The sequence below is a fragment of the Gopherus evgoodei genome, chromosome 4 (assembly GCF_007399415.2).
Source record: "Gopherus evgoodei ecotype Sinaloan lineage chromosome 4, rGopEvg1_v1.p, whole genome shotgun sequence".
Classification (NCBI taxonomy): Eukaryota; Metazoa; Chordata; order Testudines; family Testudinidae; genus Gopherus; species Gopherus evgoodei.
In genome coordinates, this window is record NC_044325.1 from 102,855,374 (window position 1) to 102,873,390 (window position 18,017).

Below are 18,017 nucleotides of genomic sequence, written 5' to 3' on the forward strand. Positions count from 1 at the left end.
TGATCAGCTTGTCCAGATCTTTTCAAAAATGTAAAAAGAAGAAATAAAATCACTGAATATTATGAAACATTTTGAAAATGACTTATGAAGATTTAAAAGCAAGATGAATTAACTCCTAAATGCACTGTATGTGAATACCATAAATATTTAGAATTTAAAAGATGGAGGTTATAGTGGGCCCTAAAGGCCCATCAGTCTACACTTTGGCAAGCAATTTTTTTATATGCAAGTGTACCCAGATATGATATTGGAGGTTTATATATTTTTCTCTTAAACATCATCTCAGATTTGGAATCATAGGACTGGAAGGGGCCTTCAGAGGTGATCTAGCCCAGTCCCCTGCACTCGTGGCAGGACAATTATTATCTGACAGTTGTTTGTCTAATCTGCTCCTAAAAATCTCCAATGATGGAGGTTCCACAGCCTCCCTGGGCAATTTATTCCAGTGCTTAACCACCCTGACAATTAGGAAGTTTTTCCTAATGTCCATTTAAACCTCCCTTGCTGCAATTTAAGCCCATTGCTTCTTGTCCTATCCTGAGAAGTTAAGGAAAACAATTTTTCTCCCTCATCCTTGTAACCACCTTTTATGTTCTTGAAAACTGTTATCATGTCCCCCCTCAGTCTTCTCTTTTCCAGACTAAACAAACCCAATTTTTTCAATCTTCCCTCAGAGGTCATGTTTTCTAGACCTTTAAATAATTTTTGCTGCTCTTCCCTGGACTTTCTTCAAGTTGTCCACATCTTTCCTGAAATGTGGTGCCCAGAACTGGACACAACACTCCAGTTGAGGCCTGATCAGTGCAGAGTAGAGTAGAAGAATTAATTCTCATGTCTTGCTTACAACACTCCTGCTAATACATCCCAGAATGATGTTCACTTTTTTTTTTTGCAACAGTGTTACACTGTTGACTCATATTTAGTTTGTGGTCCACTATGACTCCTGATCCTTGTCTGCAATACTCCTTCCTAGGCAGTCATTTCCCATTTTGTATGTGTGCAACTGATTGTTCCCTCCTAAATGGAGTACTTTGCATTTCTCCTTATTGACTCATCCTGTTTACTTCAGACCATTTCTCCAGTTTGTAGAAATCATTTAGAATTATAATCCTATCCTCCAAATTACTTGCCGGCACATCTCTGCATCCCGCACTGCTTTCCGCAGCTCCCATTGGCCAGGAACGATGAACCGCGGCCACTGGGAGCTGCGGGTGGCCATGCAAATATAAACAAACCGTCTGGTGGCCTGCCAGCGGATTACCCTGATGAGCCACGGGTTGCCCACCACTGCTCTATGCCATTATCTAAATCATTGATGAAGATATTGAACAGAACTGGACCCAGAACAGATCCCTGTGGGACCCCACTTGTTATGCTCTTCCAGCATGACTGTGAACCACTGATAACTACTCTCTGGGAATGGTTTTCCAACCAGTTATGATCCCACCTTATAGTAGCTCCATCTAGATTGTATTTCCCTAATTTATTTACATACAAACCTACCTTGGTGTAATTGGGCTCAACTCTTTGAAGCCATTGAAGCTTATGCCAGGGTTAAGTTGAACCCAGCATGTTCACTTCATTAAGCCTTCCCTCATAAAGAACTCTTTGCTTCTCTCTGCTCTTTTTCGAAAAATGCCTTTCACCTTTCTATGCCTAGAATTGCACACAATACTCTGTTAACAAAACTCTTTTTAAAAGAACTATTATCTGTCTTGATTTGTAACTAATTCCATTTATCACATATCCTACGACTTCATTCATTTATGACTTCTTAACATCTGAAAAGGGGAAAGTGACCTTTTTCTCCCTAATAATACATTTGGAAATACATCTCAGTTTTAATATTGTGCTTTGACAATTATTACTATAAATTCATCTGCTTTATTATGATTTACCTTGGTGGCTTTTCAGCTGAACGCACAATTCCAAGAATCCATTTTAATTTTAAATTACCGTGATGCCTGGCAAAAGAATTGTAAAAGAAGAGTTGACCAGTTGCAGTTTTGCAGTAAATATTTTTTTATGCTTGATTATCATTCCACATTGAGGAATCACCACAAGCTTCCTGTCATCAAAGGAACTGCCTTTATCCAGCATTATCAAAAACTGAAAAATGCTGTTTCAAACATTTCTGGTCTGACCAGTAGGGCCAACCTCATATGGTGACTGATTTCCCGACACAGCTTTTATAATGGTTGGGTTATTTCACTTTTCTTTCCTCATTCCGTCCATCTTTCCTTTCTCTTCTCTTTTATAGGGTTGACCACACTGGAGCTCATCCATGGTCATTTCATGTGCATGCTTTGCTGTGTGGTTCAGGCAAAAATTTTAACCCTAAGAAGAAAGGAAAACAAATGAAAGAAAATTGGATGGAGTTACAGATTGTGTGAGACAATAGATTTTTTTTTTTAATGTAGTGGCTTAGCACCAGAATGTAAACTGAGGAGTTACCAGGGCTAAGGTACAGCCTCATTATCAGTACTTTTAAACAGAGTAAGCAAATAGGCCAAGATTTTCGAATAACCAAAGCACCCAATATCATTGGTTATGGGCTCTGACTCAAAACACCTTGGAAGGGCCTGATTTTCAGAAAGCAGCTGCTCAGCATTGTATAAAATCATGCCCCTTTAATGTGGGTCTCAGTTTGAGCACTAGTCACATTTGAAAATCTAGATTATACTCTGCAGTAGAGAGTCAATTTATGTATTGCTTGTACCATAAGATATAGTTGCAGAAGAATTGAGTTATTTTCTTGACTGCCACTGACTCCCTGTATGACCTTAGGCAAATATCTTAACCTTCTCTGCATCAGCTAAACAAATGTAAAATCAGGATAATAATTTGTACCTATTTCACAAGGACTTTGGAATCTTGCTTAATGTTTACTAAATGCTTGAGATGTTTGGACAAAAGATGTTCTAGGAGTGCAAGTAGTAGTAGTAGTAGTTGTTGTTGTTGTTGTTGTTGTTACTAATAAAAATAATTTCTTTATTGACTAATGACCTGACAAATCTCACTGAAAATGTAATCCATTTTCTAGATACAGAAGTGCAAAAGTAATTTAAATGAGTGTACCTTCAGTTCTGTTCTGACCCTACCAGCAAGTGTTTATATAAAATTTCTGTTGAATTCTATGAAAGAGAATGCTGTACACAAAGGAACAGAAAAATCAGGAATTACCGTTTAAAAAGGCAAAATAAACAAAAAAACCTAAAACATTTTCCTTGCTACATTATACTCCAAAAAATTCCTTTCTGGGTTTAGAATTTTTTCAGATTTTCATCCCAGAGGTATTTATGTTTTGCAGTTACAAGCCTCTGCAATACAGGAGTTGTAAATCAAAACCAGTTAGAAATAATAGTGATGGCACAAACTTTAACAATGCTACTTATGACATTTAAGGTGACAACCCTGGCTTTCAACACCTACTAAATTCCTAATTTTTGTGTAGTATTTAGGGTTTAATTGTGTGTGCATCATTTTTAAAGTGTTTACAGTACGAGTATTAACTTTTTTCCTGGTCTTATTTATTTTTTGTTAACAATTTAATTTATACTCAAGTTTAACAATTATTTTCATTAATTAAAAAATGTTATAGGTTTTACACCCTGATTTGGAAACGGCAGATTATGCATTCCCTCCACCACGAACAGGTTTATCACACTCAAAAATGCTGGTAAGCCACATTATTTCTGACTTTGTAATAAATAGAAAAATATGAAGTTTTTAGAATAAGCTTTTTTTAAGAAGCTAGATTTCTGTAGTTACTTTTCTCTATTCTTCTACAGTATATATGAGGAGGAACAAGTTCTTTAGCAAGGAAATACTATAAATATTCACTTCTTTCTCTTAAACAGAAATGATAGGAAGTAGAAGTTAGAAAGTAATCTACAGATTTATTATTTTCCATTATTTCAGTAGGTTAAAAGAGAAATGATCTACTGAGTTAAATCAGTGTTGCCCAGGTAGAGGGTACTATAGAAGTGAAAAGTATTATAACTATTATTGAACTAGACTAGGTCTCTTTAAATGTAAGCTTGGGAGGTAAAGAGTGTTTTTCCCCTACTTAACATTTGTTAAACCTGCAAAGAATGGCTAGTTGTCAGTTATGGAATTACTTTGTAGACTAGAATTTTTTTGAATGAAAACTTAAATTCCACAGAATATAAGGTGGTGGGGGGAAGGGTGTTCATGAGAGGGCACTGTACAGACCCATAAACTACTCACCACAGGTTTGGCAGCTTGAGCTGGAGACTGTGTTAAACCAGTGAGAGAGAGCCAAGCCAGAAATTACTGTGCATCACTAAGATTTCCTAAGACCAGTAGTTCACAAATAAAAAGAAAGAAAGAAAAAAGAGGAAGAATCAGTGCTGTTGGAAGTGAATGAGAACTAAATATAGAGGAGAAGAGAGAAGTAAGAGATTGAGTGTGCTCCAGATTGCAGGCTTCTAGTGATGGTCTGAAAGAGGTGGAATAAACCTGGAAATCAACATACTTGTACTCACTTATGAAATTTGATACCACCATCTCAGGAAGCCATTACTGCAAGACAAAAACACAATTAGAACAGTGAATAAAAGAGAATTTTGTTTGGAAAACACTGTCAGCTCAACTCTTTAAGAGAGCCATTCTGTGTCTAAAAAAAATATGATGCTGTAGGTTATCTAGCAGCTACAGCAATGGTCTGACTGTATGAGAAATGGAGATGGGACTCGTTAGTTTCCTTTTTTATTATAAAACTAGGAGTATATTTTATGTTTGTGAATACACATGGTATATTTATACACTGCAAAGAGAATTCTAGCTTCTTAATGTTCCCTTGGGCTCTGGTGAACATAAACTTGTGGGGAGAAGTATGTAATGCTATCTAAGACACAAAATGGAAATCTTTAGTAAAGATAAGAATAGCATAACTTCACTCAAATGCTGCAGTATTTTTCCTGGTTTTCTATATTTCTTGCTTCACCTTAAAAGATTTTTCAGTCCTGAAGTCGAGGTGAAATCCTGGCTCCATTGAACATTGAAGCCAGGATTTCACCCTCTGTGGGTAGTCTTAAATTGGTGTAGTGCATATTAGAATGTGGTTGCTTTCAATCCTGTATAATTTTTGTCTAACATAAGAGAAGAAGATTGATAAATGTTTTGTGGTGGACACCTGTGTATATGATTTCTATAATTTGTACAAGTTGCTATGAACTATTTGGTACTAACTGTGGTGAGCAGCCTGTCCCTGAAATAAATAGTGTATCTGCCAATAAGAGTAGCTTTTATTAAACCCTAAATTAATTTGTAAGAGGAGAGAACAACACTGAGCACATTCTTAATGAAATTCAGGGCCATCATCTAAAAAATAGTTGTTCTTTATAGAATCTTTAGTGAAACATAAAAGTCTGCTTCCAAAACAATCTATTGAAAGATTAAATCTTGATGTCATAGCTTAATTTGATTCACTGTGGCCTGGAGTTCATTTATGCTTGTATTTTGCAAATCAAAGGTCATATTTGAAAGTGCATTTGAGACTTATTGTAAAATTGAAGTCCCAGAGTAGCCTGCAGGTTGACTGCAAGAAAAGTGATTGTACTGAGAGTCTGGTCTTAGCTGAGGTAAAATGTAGTAATCTGAAGTGACAAAAGGGATCGGTAGTGATGAGCATAATGCTCAAACTAAATTACTAGCGCGCTCTCTCTCTCTGTCTCTCTGTCTCTCTCTCTCTTTCTAGTTGGGCTGCTACACTGCTGTACTGTTTTGGATATTGTCTGAGAAAATTGATTTTTCTGTTTTACAAATGTTTGTGACATAGTTTTATACTTGTGAGGGGGTATGGAGGGAGGAGGAAGTTATAGAAGCAAAATTGTTTACTCCATATTTGATCATCATTTACAGGATAAAGAAGTACGAGCAATTTTCCTGAGATTGTTCGCACAGCTTTTCCAAGGATACAGGTCATGCCTTCAGCTGATCAGAATTCATGCTGAGCCAGTTATACATTTTCACAAGGTAAAAGAGAAAAAAGGTTGTCTGTATTTAGTGAATATTTAGGATAACCAGACAGCAAATGTGAAAAATCAGGACAGAGGTGGGAAGTAATAGGAACCTATATAAGAAAAAGACCCAAAAATTGGGACTGTCACTATAAAATCGGGTCACCCTATGAATATTTCACATATGATTTGAATTCATATCAGTCTCATATAGCTTCTGAACAAGCTTCAAATGTACAATCTTGGAATGTAATTTTGTGTCTGATATACAAAAGTTTATATATGATATGGTAAAATCATATCATTCTGATATTACTGAGGTGGTACTGTACAGTACAGTTTAACAGGCTCATTTACTGTTGCATTTCCAAACAGATTTGTCTAAGATGAAATCTGTAACAAAGACCACATGTTAATATATAAAGTTTAAAAAAAATACAATTTTGGAAGTAATTAATGGATTTCAAGAAATGTTTACCTATAGTTAAAAGAATCAACTTAATAGTACTAGAATTATTTTCTATTTTGCCTCCCAGAAGTTTTATTGCTCAAAGAAAACAGATTTTTGAATGATTTTTAAAAGTGTGTGTGAGAGAGAAGGGGAAAGAATGTTCCAGTTCCAATACCTTTTATTATACTTAACAATGATCATTTACAGCTATTGTGTCTTAAAACGCTTTGCACTTATTATAAGCAGAAGAAGGCTTAAGCTATTAATATACCTGGAGTTGATTAAATTTTCTGTTTGCTTCCATAACTTTTCAATTATACAGTGACCAATCTCTCTTTACATTCATTGCAGGCGGCCTTTTTGGGCCAGCGAGGCTTAATTGAGAATGACTTTCTCACCAAAATTCTCAATGGAATGGCATTTGCTGGTTTTGTATCTGAGAGAGGTCCTCCCTACAGATCCTGTGATCTCTTTGATGAGGTAAAAATTCTCTTGTGTAAGATACGTTATATTCAAAAGACAGTTAAAATATAGATAAGATGCTTCTGTATGTAGAAGAATGGTAATTGATAAACTTCTGAATATTACTATATTCAAATAAATATTATTGCTACAAACATATTTTATAAATTATCAAGCAGCATATGATCTTTTAAGCCCTGATGCTTTAATGAGGATGCACATTCGTAACTTTACACACACACAGTTATTGGGACAATCACCTACTTAAATAACCATGTATGTAAGTCATTGTAAGATTGTGGCCTGATGTTTTATGGTCCCATTTGGAATTCTGTATACTGATAATACCTGCTAGTATAGAATTATTTTGAATAATTTAATTATATTTTTAGAAATACCTTGCAGAAATAAAATTTTTGACAAATGTTAATAAATTAAATACACACTTGGCAAACGAAACTGAGGCAAACATCTTCTCTTGTGCAGAGTGTAATGGAATCGTCAATGTTGCCACTGCTAGAGCTGCAGTTTTTAAATTCTTGTCTAAAAAGACCAGATACAGTAAATTTTTCATCCAAACTTGCTGTGCTGTTTAAACTTGAATTTTTTATACAATACTGATATAGCTCTGTATTACTTTTATGTGGAAAGTTCAGAAACACAGCATGCTGCATTATAAATGTTAAATCAGTGTTACAGGAACAGAAGTTTACTGCACCAGAGTAATCTTAAGCTCCATCAAGTCTGCTGTCTTGCCCCTGGAGCTGTGATTTGCCCTATGCCTAAAGCTTCAGAGGAAAGTGAATATTCCTGATAATTCACCTAGGAAATGGTACACTGCTTCCCAGAAGCATATGAGATTTTTCAGTGTCCAATTTTCTGTGCATCTTTCAGTTTAAGATTAATATTATGTATTTTGTATATTAGCAAAGTTATTTTAAGTTGATTTTTAAACATTTTGATACTTTTTTTTAAGTTGGTAGCTTTTGAAGTGGAAAGAATTAAAGCTGAGGAAGGTAATCCACCAAAAATGATGAAGCACGTCAGAGAGCTTGCAGAACAGCTGTTCAAAAATGTAAGTTTATTGTAGCCATGTATGTACTGTACTATAGAATGCTTCAATAATTCTTCACTATACTAACATGATTTATAGCCTGAACAACTGAAACAAATGACTCCTGGTGGCTAAAGCCTTTGAAACATTAAATTGTATTATACTCCAGCAATTTACAACACATGTTGAAGTAGCTCAATATTATTGTTAACTTTCCCTTCAGCCGGTGCACTATAGCACACTTCTTAGTTAACGTATATCACTTAATGCTTTTAAGGTTTCTTTTTGTTACCTCTAGTATAGCATCTCCACATCTCCCACTAACTCACTGCCTCCCAACAACTCTATGCTCCTCTAACCCTGTGCCCCCCATTCAGCACAATCTCTATCTTCTCAGTGTATGCTTCCCCAGGGGAACCTTGCTTCCCAATTTGCATCCATCTACCAAGTCTTATCTAGTCCATTTCTCACTCCCACCCCAAGCTGTCCCATGCACTTTGTATGTTTTTCAGGACACCATCCTCCATTGCCTCCTGCCTCCGTTATACTACATAATTCTTACTCCACCTCCATGCTGCTGCCCTAACATCCTATGCTTTTGGCTGGTCTGATATATCTCATGACCTCCCACCCAAGACTACCCATATCCTCTTCTTCATTAGCCACCAGTGTCTCTGGCTTACCCTGTGATCCTCCAAACCACCCACCACATGACAGCTTTGCAGTCTTCTCTGCCTCCAGCATGTCTTTTTCAACCAGCAGCTCTACCGTCCCTACTTGGTGGGATAACTCACATGACTGTAGTACTGTCATGGATAGATATAAACTGTTCAGGAAGGACAGGCAGGGCAGAAAAGTAGGGGAGTTGAATTGTATGTTAGAGAGCAGTATGACTGCTCAGAGCTCTGGTATGAAACTGCAGAAAAACCTGAGAGTCTCTGGATTAAGTTTAAAAGTGTGAGCAACAAGGGTGATGTCATGGTGGGAGTCTGCTATAGACCACCAGACGAGGGGGATGAGGTGGATGAGGCTTTCTTCCGGCAGCTAGCAGAAGTTACTAGATCGCAGGCCCTAGTTCTCATGGGAGACTTTAATCACCCTGATATCTGCTGGGAGAGCAATACAGCAGTGCACAGACAATCCAGGAAGTTTTTGGAAAGTATAGGGGACAATTTCCTGGTGCAAGTGCTGGAGGAACCAACTAAGGGCAGAGCTCTTCTAGATCTGCTGCTCACAAACCGGAAAGAATTAGTAGGGGAACCTGGGAGGCAGTGACCATGAGATGGTCGAGTTCAGGATCCTGACATAAGGAAGAAAGGAGAGCAGCAGAATACGGACCCTGGACCTCAGAAAAGCAGGCATTGACTCCCTCAGGGAACTGATGGGCAGGATCCCCTGGGAGAATAACATGAGGGGGAAAGGAGTCTAGGAGAGCTGGCTGTATTTTAAAGACTCCTTATTGAGGCTGCAGAAAAAAAAATCCTGATGTGTCGAAAGAATAGTAAATATGGCAGGCGACCAGCTTGATTTAACAGTGAAATCCTTGCTGATCTTAAACGCAAAAAAGAAGCTTATAAGAAGTGGAAGATTGGACAAATGACCAGGGAGGAGTATAAAAATATTGCTCAGGCATGCAGGAGTGAAATCAGGAAGGCCAAATCACACTTGGAGTTGCAGCTAGCAAGACATGTTAAGAGTAACAAGAAGGGTTTCTTCAGGTATGTTAGCAAGAAGAAGAAAGTCCAGGAAAGTGTGGGACCCTTACTGAATAAGGGAGGCAACCTAGTGACAGAGGATATGGAAAAAGCTAATGTACTCAGTGATTTTTTTGCCACTGTCTTCACAAACAAGGTCAGCTCCCAAACTGCTTTGCTGGGCAGCACAGTATGGGGAGAAGGTGACATGATTCTGGGATGCATTAACAGGTGTGTTGTGAGCAAGACACGACAAGTCATTCTTCCGCTCTACTCTACGCTGGTTAGGCCAAAACTGCGGTATTGTGTCCAGTTTTGGGCACTGCATTTCAAGAAAGATGTGGAGAAATTGGAAAGGGTCCAGAGAAGAGCAACAAGAATAATTAAAGGTCTTGAGGACATGAGCTATGAAGGAAGGCTGAAAGAACTGGGTTTGTTTAGTTTGGAAAAGAGAAGACTGAGAGGGGACGTGATAGCAGTTTTCAGGTATCTAAAAAGGTGTCATCAGGAGGAGGAAGAAAACTTGTTCACCTTAGTCTCTAAGGATAGAACAAGAAGCAATGGGCTTAAACTGCAGCAAGGGAGGTTAAGGTTGGACATTAGGAAAAAGTTCCTAACTGTCAGCATGGTTAAACAGTGAAATAAATTGCCTAGGGAGGTTGTGGAATCTCCATCTCTGGAGATATTTAAGAGTAGGTTAGATAAATGTCTGTCAGGGATGGTCTAGACAGTATTTGGGCCTGCCAGAGGGCAGGGGACTGGGCTCGATGACCTCTCGAGGTTCCTTCCAGTCCTAGAATCTATGAACTGGGATTGTTTAGTCTGCAGAAGAGAAGAATGAAGGGGGATTTGATAGCTGCTTTAAACTACCTGAAAGGAGGTTCCAAAGAGGATGGATCTAGACTGTTCTCAGTGGTACATGATGACAGAACAAGGAGTAATGGTCTCAAGTTGCAGTGGGGGAGGTTTAGGTTGAATATTAGGAAAAACTTCTTCACTAGGAGGGTGGTAAAGCACTAGAATGGATTACCTAGAGAGGTGGTGGAATTTCCTTCCTTAGAGATTTTTAAGGTCAGGCTTGACAAAGCCCTAGCTGGGATGATTTAGTTGGGAGTTGGTCCTGCTTTGAGCAGGGAGTTGGACTAGATGACCTCCTGAGGTCCCTTCCAACCCTGATATTCTATGATTCTATGATCTCCTTTACATCCCCCTTCCCAGAATTACTTTCCATTTTTACACTTTTTCTAAAACATGGAAATTCACACAAAGTAACTTAGGGTATGTCAACACTATGAAATTAGGTCGAATTTATAGCAGTCGGTTTTTTAGAAATGGTTTTTATACAGTCGATTGTGTGTGTCCCCACATAAAATGCTCTAAGTGCATTAAGTTGGCAGACTGCGTCCACAGTGTTGAGGCTAGCATTGACTTCCGGAGCATTGCACTGTGGATAGCTATCCCACAGTTCCTGCAGTCTCTGCCACCTATTGGAATTCTGGGTTGAGATCCCAATGCCTGATGGGGCAAACACAGTGTTGCGGGTGGTCAAAACAATGGTCATCAGGCCCCGCCTCCCATCCCTCCATGAAAGCAACGGCAAACAGTTGTTTCACGTCTTTTTTCCTGGGTTACCTGTGCAGACACCATACCACGGCAAGCATGGAGCCAGCTCAGCTCACCATCACCGTATGTCTACTGGGTGCTGGCAGACGTGGTCCTGCAGTGCTACACAGCAGCAGCTCATTGCCTTTTGGCAGCAGATGGCGCATTACAGTTGGTAGCCATTGTCGTCATACTCCTGGGTGCTCTTTTAGCTGACCTCAGTGAGGTCGATCAGGGGCGCCTTGGCTGACATGGGAGTGACTCAGCCAGTTCATTCCCTTTTCAAGTTTCACCTCATGGAGACTTAGTCCTGCCAGCAGTCGTACTGCACCGTCTTCTGGTGAGCAGCCAGGAGATGACGATGGCTAGCAATCGTAATGCACCATCTGCTGCCAGCCTAAGATGTGTAAGATAGATGAAGTGGATCAAAACAAGAAATAGACCAGATTTTGTTTTGTATTCATTTGCTCCCCATCTCCCTCCCTCCCTCCCTCCACGAAATCAGCGGCCTGCTAAACTTGGGGTTTTGCAGATCTGGGACGATTCCCAGTGGCTGCGAAACTTTCTAATGCGTAAGGGCACTTTCATGGAATTTGTTGACTTGATTTCCCCTGCCTTGAAGCACCAGAATACCAAGATGAGAGCAGCCCTCACAGTTGAGACATGAGTAGTGATAGCTCTGTGGAAGCTTGCAACACCAGACAGCTACCGGTCAGTTGGGCATCAATTTGGAATGGGAAAATCTACTATGGGAGCTGCTGTGATCCAAGTAGCCAATGCAATCAAAGAGCTGCTGAAATCAAGGGTAGTGATTCTGGGAAATGTGCAGGCCATAGCGGATGGCTTTGCTGCAATGGGATTTCCTATCTGTGGTGAGGCGATAGACGGAACCCATATCCCTATCTTGGCACTGGAGCACCAAGCCAGTGAGTACATAAACCTCAAGGGGTACTTTTCAATGGTGCTGCAAGCACTGATGGACCAACGTTTCACCAACATCAACATGGGATGGCCCGGAAAGGTACATGATGCTTGCATCTTCAGGAACTCTGGTCTGTTTCAAAAGCTGCAGGAAGGGACTTTCCTCCCAGACCAGAAAATAACCATTGCAGATGTTGAAATGCCTATAGTTATCCTTGGGGACCCAGCCTGCCCCTTAATGCCATGGCTCATGAAGCCATACACAGGCAGCCTGGACAGTAGTCAGGAGCTGTTCAACTATAGGCTGGGCAAGTGCAGAATGGTGATAGAATGTGCATTTGAACATTTAAAAGCGCGCTGGTGCAGTTTACTGACTCAGATAGACCTCAGCGAAACCAATATTCCCATTGTTATTACTGCTTGCTGTGCGCACCACAATCTCTGTGAGAGTAAGGGGGAGACATTTATGGTGAGGTGGGAGGTTGAGGCAAATCTTCTGGCCACTGATTATGCGCAGCCAGACACCAGGGTGTTTAGAAGAGCACAGCAAGGTGTGCTGCGCATCAGAGAAGCTTTGAAAACCAGTTTCATGACTGGCCAGGCTACAGTGTGAAAGTTCTGTTTGTTTCTCCTTGATGAACCCCCCTTCCCCTTGGTTCACTCTACTTCCCTGTAAGCTAACCACCCTCCCCTCCCCCTTCAATCACTGCTTGCAGAGGCAATAAAGTCATTGTTCTTTCACATTCATGCATTCTTTATTAATTATCACACAAATAGGGGGATAACTACCAAGGTAGCCCAGGAGGAGTGGGGGAGGAGGGGAGCACTGGGTGGGGTCGGGGAGGAGGGAAGGACAAGGCCACACTGCACTTTAAAACTTAAAAGCTTTAAAACTTACTGAATGCCAGCCTTCTGTTGCTTGGGCAGTCCTCTGGGGTGGAGTGGCTGGGTGGCCAGAGGCCCCTGCACTGCGTTCTTGGATGTCTGGGTGAGGAAGCTATGGAACTTGGGGAGGAAGGTGGTTGGTTACACAGGGGCTGTAGCAGCGGTCTGTGCTCCTGCTGCCTTTCCTGCAGCTCAACCGTATGCTGGAGCATATGAGTTTGATCCTCCAGCAGCCTGAGCAATGACTTCTGCCTTCTGTCAGCAAGCTGACCCACCAATCATCTTCAGGCTGCTGCTTACTCTTTTCAGTCCGCCACCTCTCGTCGCATTCATATTGTGATTGTCTGCCTCCACACATTCTGCTGTGCTCTGTCAGTGTGGGAGGACAGCATGAGCTCAGAGAACATTTCATCCCGAGTGCATTTTTTTCGCCTTCTGATCTTCTCTAGCCTCTGCGAAGGAGAAATATATGCAGCTAGTGGAGGAAAAAAAAGGGAGAGTGGTAGTTAAAAAGACGCATTTTATAGAACAATGAGTACACTCTTTCATGGTAAACCTTGCTGTTAACATTACATAGCACATGTGCTTTCTTTACAAGGTCACATTTTGCCTCTTATTGAGGGTATGCAAGTTTGGTATGAGAGATCACTCACGCAGGGCCGGGCAACAGAATTCGGCATGCAGGCAGTCTTTTGGCTTCTTTAACCTTCATAACATGTGGGAATGGTTTCAAACAGCCCTCGTTTCCCATGCCAAGCAGCCGTTGGGCCATTTAAAATGGGTTGGCAATTTAAAAGGAGGGGCTGTGGTTTCCGGGTTAACATGCAACGCAAACCCAACTAACCCTCCCCCTTTGTTCATGTTTTAATTGCAAGGTTGAACACGTGTGGACATTCAGCTGCTAATCTGTGGAGTCAGGTTGGGATAGCTGTGAGTAGTGAGGAAGGGGGATATTGCCTAGAAACTTTTGTAAAACCAAATGAATTATTTTAGCTTTACTTAAAGGATTTTGTGTGTTACATACCATGATGAGTTATAGTGGACCAGAAATGGATTTTTAGCAATTTTTATTAGAAACAACAGTAACAAAGCCAAAAATAAAGTTTTAATTGAACTGATGGATAAATAATACTTTTTTTATTTGAAAATACATTTACCAAAACAATAAAAAAGAAAACCTTTATATAAAATGACAGTGCAAACCAAACAATTCAAACTAGAAAAATAACAAGGTTGGAAGAAGGGTTTAAAATTGCAGGCTCATATTCCCTCTGCCTCTTCTTGTATGCAAGGACACTGGGGTTGAGTACTATTGCTCAAAATTTTCATGTATGTTACAAGGCTCAAAAATGCTGGCTCCCAAGAGCCAGTGTTCTTGGTGGGCAGATGATGGACCTGAGAGGAGAATGGCATTTGGGACATGTGTTGTTTGTGTTTTATGGGGAGGAGTTGCTGCTGGGCCCAGTAGTCAGTATTGTCCAAAGGCTGAAGGACATGCTGGGTCCCAGTTTATGGGATTGCATGGCTTACTGGTCTAGCAGGAACATGTCCTTCAGCCTCTGGACAATACTGGCTACTGGATAATGTCTATGAGTTGCCTCTATATCTGCTGGTCTTTTTCCATGCTCTCTTTGGCCATGGCTATTGTTTTCCTTGGCTACTGCCACAATCTCCTAGGAGAGCTACATTTCTTTCTGTTTCTGGGTCATCATGTACTGCCTTCACCTCTCAGTCAATGCAGTTTTTCTCCGGGACTTTGCTATGAGTTGACCAAACATCGTTTCCTGAGTCTTTTTTTTGCCCCCTCAGGTGGGCCAGCTTCTCAACAGTAGATAGAGTCCCTGTCCTTAATGGTCTGGCTATTGCAGGTGCTGTGGTAGTGTGTGCGTGGGGGAAACAGTCACTTATTGTTCATATTCCAAACAGGCTGTGATAGGACTTTTTTTTTTTTTTTTAAAGTATGTGTATGTGACTTTACTCTCTGCTGCATATGCAATTTGCCACCGTGCCTTAGTGGCGTGGCGGGTGGAATTATGCTCCAGTTTTGGTTTTGCGGTTTTGTTTGTGCATTTGAGTTGCATCTGTGGGTTTGGAGGGGTTATGGAGGGCATCGGGGTGTCAGGCCAGATAGTAATCCCATCTGCATCTGCTTTAGGTTGCCCTGACTCTTGATGACATTACACAGAGGTGAGTGACTAGAAAGCAGAGAGTAGTCTTATTCAAAAAGCCAAAGGGCAAATCAGAAAGATATGCATTGAAGTTGCTCACCAGGATGGTCTTCCCAGAAGTGCTACAACAGTGGAAGGGGCTTGTGAACTATATTGAGGGAATGAGCATGCAGCCAATTCCCTATAATGTGTGAACCAAAATTGAGTCGTTTCTTAGTCTTAAGTTCTGCTTTATCTCCGTTGCAGACATAAAGTGCAAAGAAAAATAGATAGAGTCCTGCAGTGATTGCCAGCTAGAATGTACATTACAGGACATTTAAATCTCATCAGGGAAGAGTTCTGTTTGCACCTTTACTGGGTGTGTGATGTTCATGTACACAACACAATCAAACTTCTTTCCCTCTAAATATTGTCTCAATAAACTGTTGCACTTCGCACAAATTATTTGAATGTGCTGCAGGAGAGAGGGTGGGGCAGAGGCTGCAGCTGTGCCATACTGTCTGCTGCCATTTCAAGGAGGCGAATAAGGCAGGAAGGGCATTTGCTGGGCAGGACAGATAAGGGAATGGGAAAGGAAAACAGGCAAATGAGCAAGCACCTTCTATACCACGGTCTTGAAAACTGTCAATAGTCATGGCTTTAGCATGAGACAGAGGCCAGTCACTCATGTGGAACAGCCGCCATTTTGGAAACATTGGTGGGGGGTATGCCAAACAGCGTGGGCTGATGGAGGGAGGGAGGGCACAAGGGCTGGATATTTGGAAGGTCTCCTAGCTCACGTTCATCTGAAATGGCTACCTCCATGGGGCCCCCAGAATAGAATGTTGAAAAACAATATAACACAATAATAGTAAAAAAAATTGGAAGGATAGGTACTTCCCTTCCAAAGTTCCCTCCAGAGAATCTGGCCTTTCAGCTCTGGACTGGGTTTCTGGTTGGGACCTAACCTCAGCCAATGCAAAGCAAGAATTGGGGTACTTTGCAGCAGGATATTATTGTGGCTGCATTTCCAGTTGATCAGTGTCAGGGTCCTGGGTCCCAAAAAGATCATTGTCTATCAGGGCACAGCTCCTCTCTGGCAGCCTTTCCCACTCATCCTCCAGCAGGTCTTGCTGGTTGTCCATAGTGGGCAGGAAAGTGTGGCCAGCAGGCTCCACATGGTGTCTTGGACAGGTTGTGCTATAATTGTGTAGGATCCTGCAAGCTGCTCATAAAATGGACAGGTCACATGCCCCTTGCTGAATTGTATCCTTTTGTCCCCCCTTTCAATGTACTTACTCCCAAGTTGCTGGATCTTTATCTGGCATTGGTTGGCATCCCAGTCATGGCCCCTCTCAGACATCTGCTTGGCAATGTCCATAAAAAGATTTTTTATTCAGGTGACTGACCACAAGAGCTTCTTCCCCAATACTTCTCCCCAGATAGCAATGAGATCCAAGGTTCTAGCACAGCTTTAAACAGCTGGGCAAAGTATGTTGTGGGACCTCTGGAGCACTATCGTGGTTGCATCACAAGAATGCTGATACACTCAGATCCAGGAACAAATAGGTAAATTCTGGTTCTGTGCCAGCCTTTATGGGGAGGAGGAGATGTCCTGGGAACTTGACATCAGAGTCGGGGAAGGGACACTGGTGGACAGGCAGGTCAGTAATGGTTGACTTGCAAGGCACTGTTGGAAACATGGGGAAAAAATGGTATGCAGCAGTTTTGTCCACATGAACATTAGACCACACTAATTCAATTTGCAGCAAAACCTAGTCTGCTTGGCAAGAGGACTCCAGAGCTCATGGCAAATCTGGAGTGACTGCACAGAGATGAATTATGTTGTGTGTATGCAAACCATTTTCAGACTGCATTCACTGCATTTGATCCTCTTTTAAACCCCTGCGTAGATAAACCCAAAGCCAGGGATTCTCACAAGAAAAATTTTGGTGGCCTTAGAGGGCGGCCACCAACCCTTGTTGGTGGTCACTCTGACAATTTTTCCGAAAATACTTAATTAACTTTAGGAAAAACAAATAAAGATGCTCATATCCTTGTTCAAATCATTGTAATTTATTTATATTTTTTTTTCAGTCTCAATAATAAAAATAATGTACCGTTGTCACTATTCTTTACTGGACCTAAACAGAATAGAAACAAAATAAGGTGCTTTGCGAGTTCTTTTCTTTTTTGTTGTTACTTTTGGGGTTTTTGGTTGCTGGTTTGTTTGTTTTTTAGACTTGCTAGCCTGCTCCTGTGAAAACTGATATTTGTACATTTGTTAATATCGCTTTTCACAGCAGACGTACTCATCCCTGGTAACTCATTCTCCATTCAAGCTCTGAATGGAGAGGTGGGTAGGGAGGCAGCAGAGGCCAGGTCAATGGAGGGCTGGGGAAGGCGGTGGCCATGGGCAATAGAGGGGAGGGTGGTGAGGCCAGAGCCCAAAGCCTCGCAGCCGGAACCAGAATCCCCATGGCTGAAGCCTGAGCCCCATTGCCCCTGGGAAAGAGGGGAACTCACACAGGCTGCCTGCTGCTCTGGCATTTGTGGCTCCAGAGGCAGGCAGGGCCCAACTCCTACTGGTGGCCTCAGGGAAGGGTTAATGCTTTGCTGCTCCCCCACCTCCCAATCACTACCCAGGAGGCTGTGGCCACAAGAAAAACCCATGGTGGCCACATGTGGCCATGGTGGCCACATTTGGGAAACACTAAGCGCATGTGACTATTTAGACAATATTGTTAACGTTTCTTAAAATGGAGAGTCAATATTAATTCATTTTAGTCTAAGAGCATAAATATTTTAAATCACTGA

General features: G+C 41.2%; 1 protein-coding gene across 6 annotated transcripts in view; it reads left to right on the forward strand.

Moving 5' to 3' along the window:
- Positions 1 to 18,017, forward strand: part of SBF2 (SET binding factor 2) — a 595,850-nt gene that overhangs the window by 387,634 nt on the left and 190,199 nt on the right. For 5 of the 6 annotated variants that reach the window (XM_030560381.1, XM_030560383.1, XM_030560382.1 and 2 more), the window contains exons 10-13: positions 3,602 to 3,679; positions 5,887 to 6,000; positions 6,787 to 6,915; positions 7,874 to 7,972. In XM_030560381.1, coding sequence (XP_030416241.1) covers positions 3,602 to 3,679; positions 5,887 to 6,000; positions 6,787 to 6,915; positions 7,874 to 7,972 — 420 coding nt within the window. Of the gene's footprint in view, positions 1 to 31; positions 127 to 3,601; positions 3,680 to 5,886; positions 6,001 to 6,786; positions 6,916 to 7,873; positions 7,973 to 18,017 lie in introns of those variants that run through there. The other variant, XM_030560389.1, reaches the window with a different exon arrangement.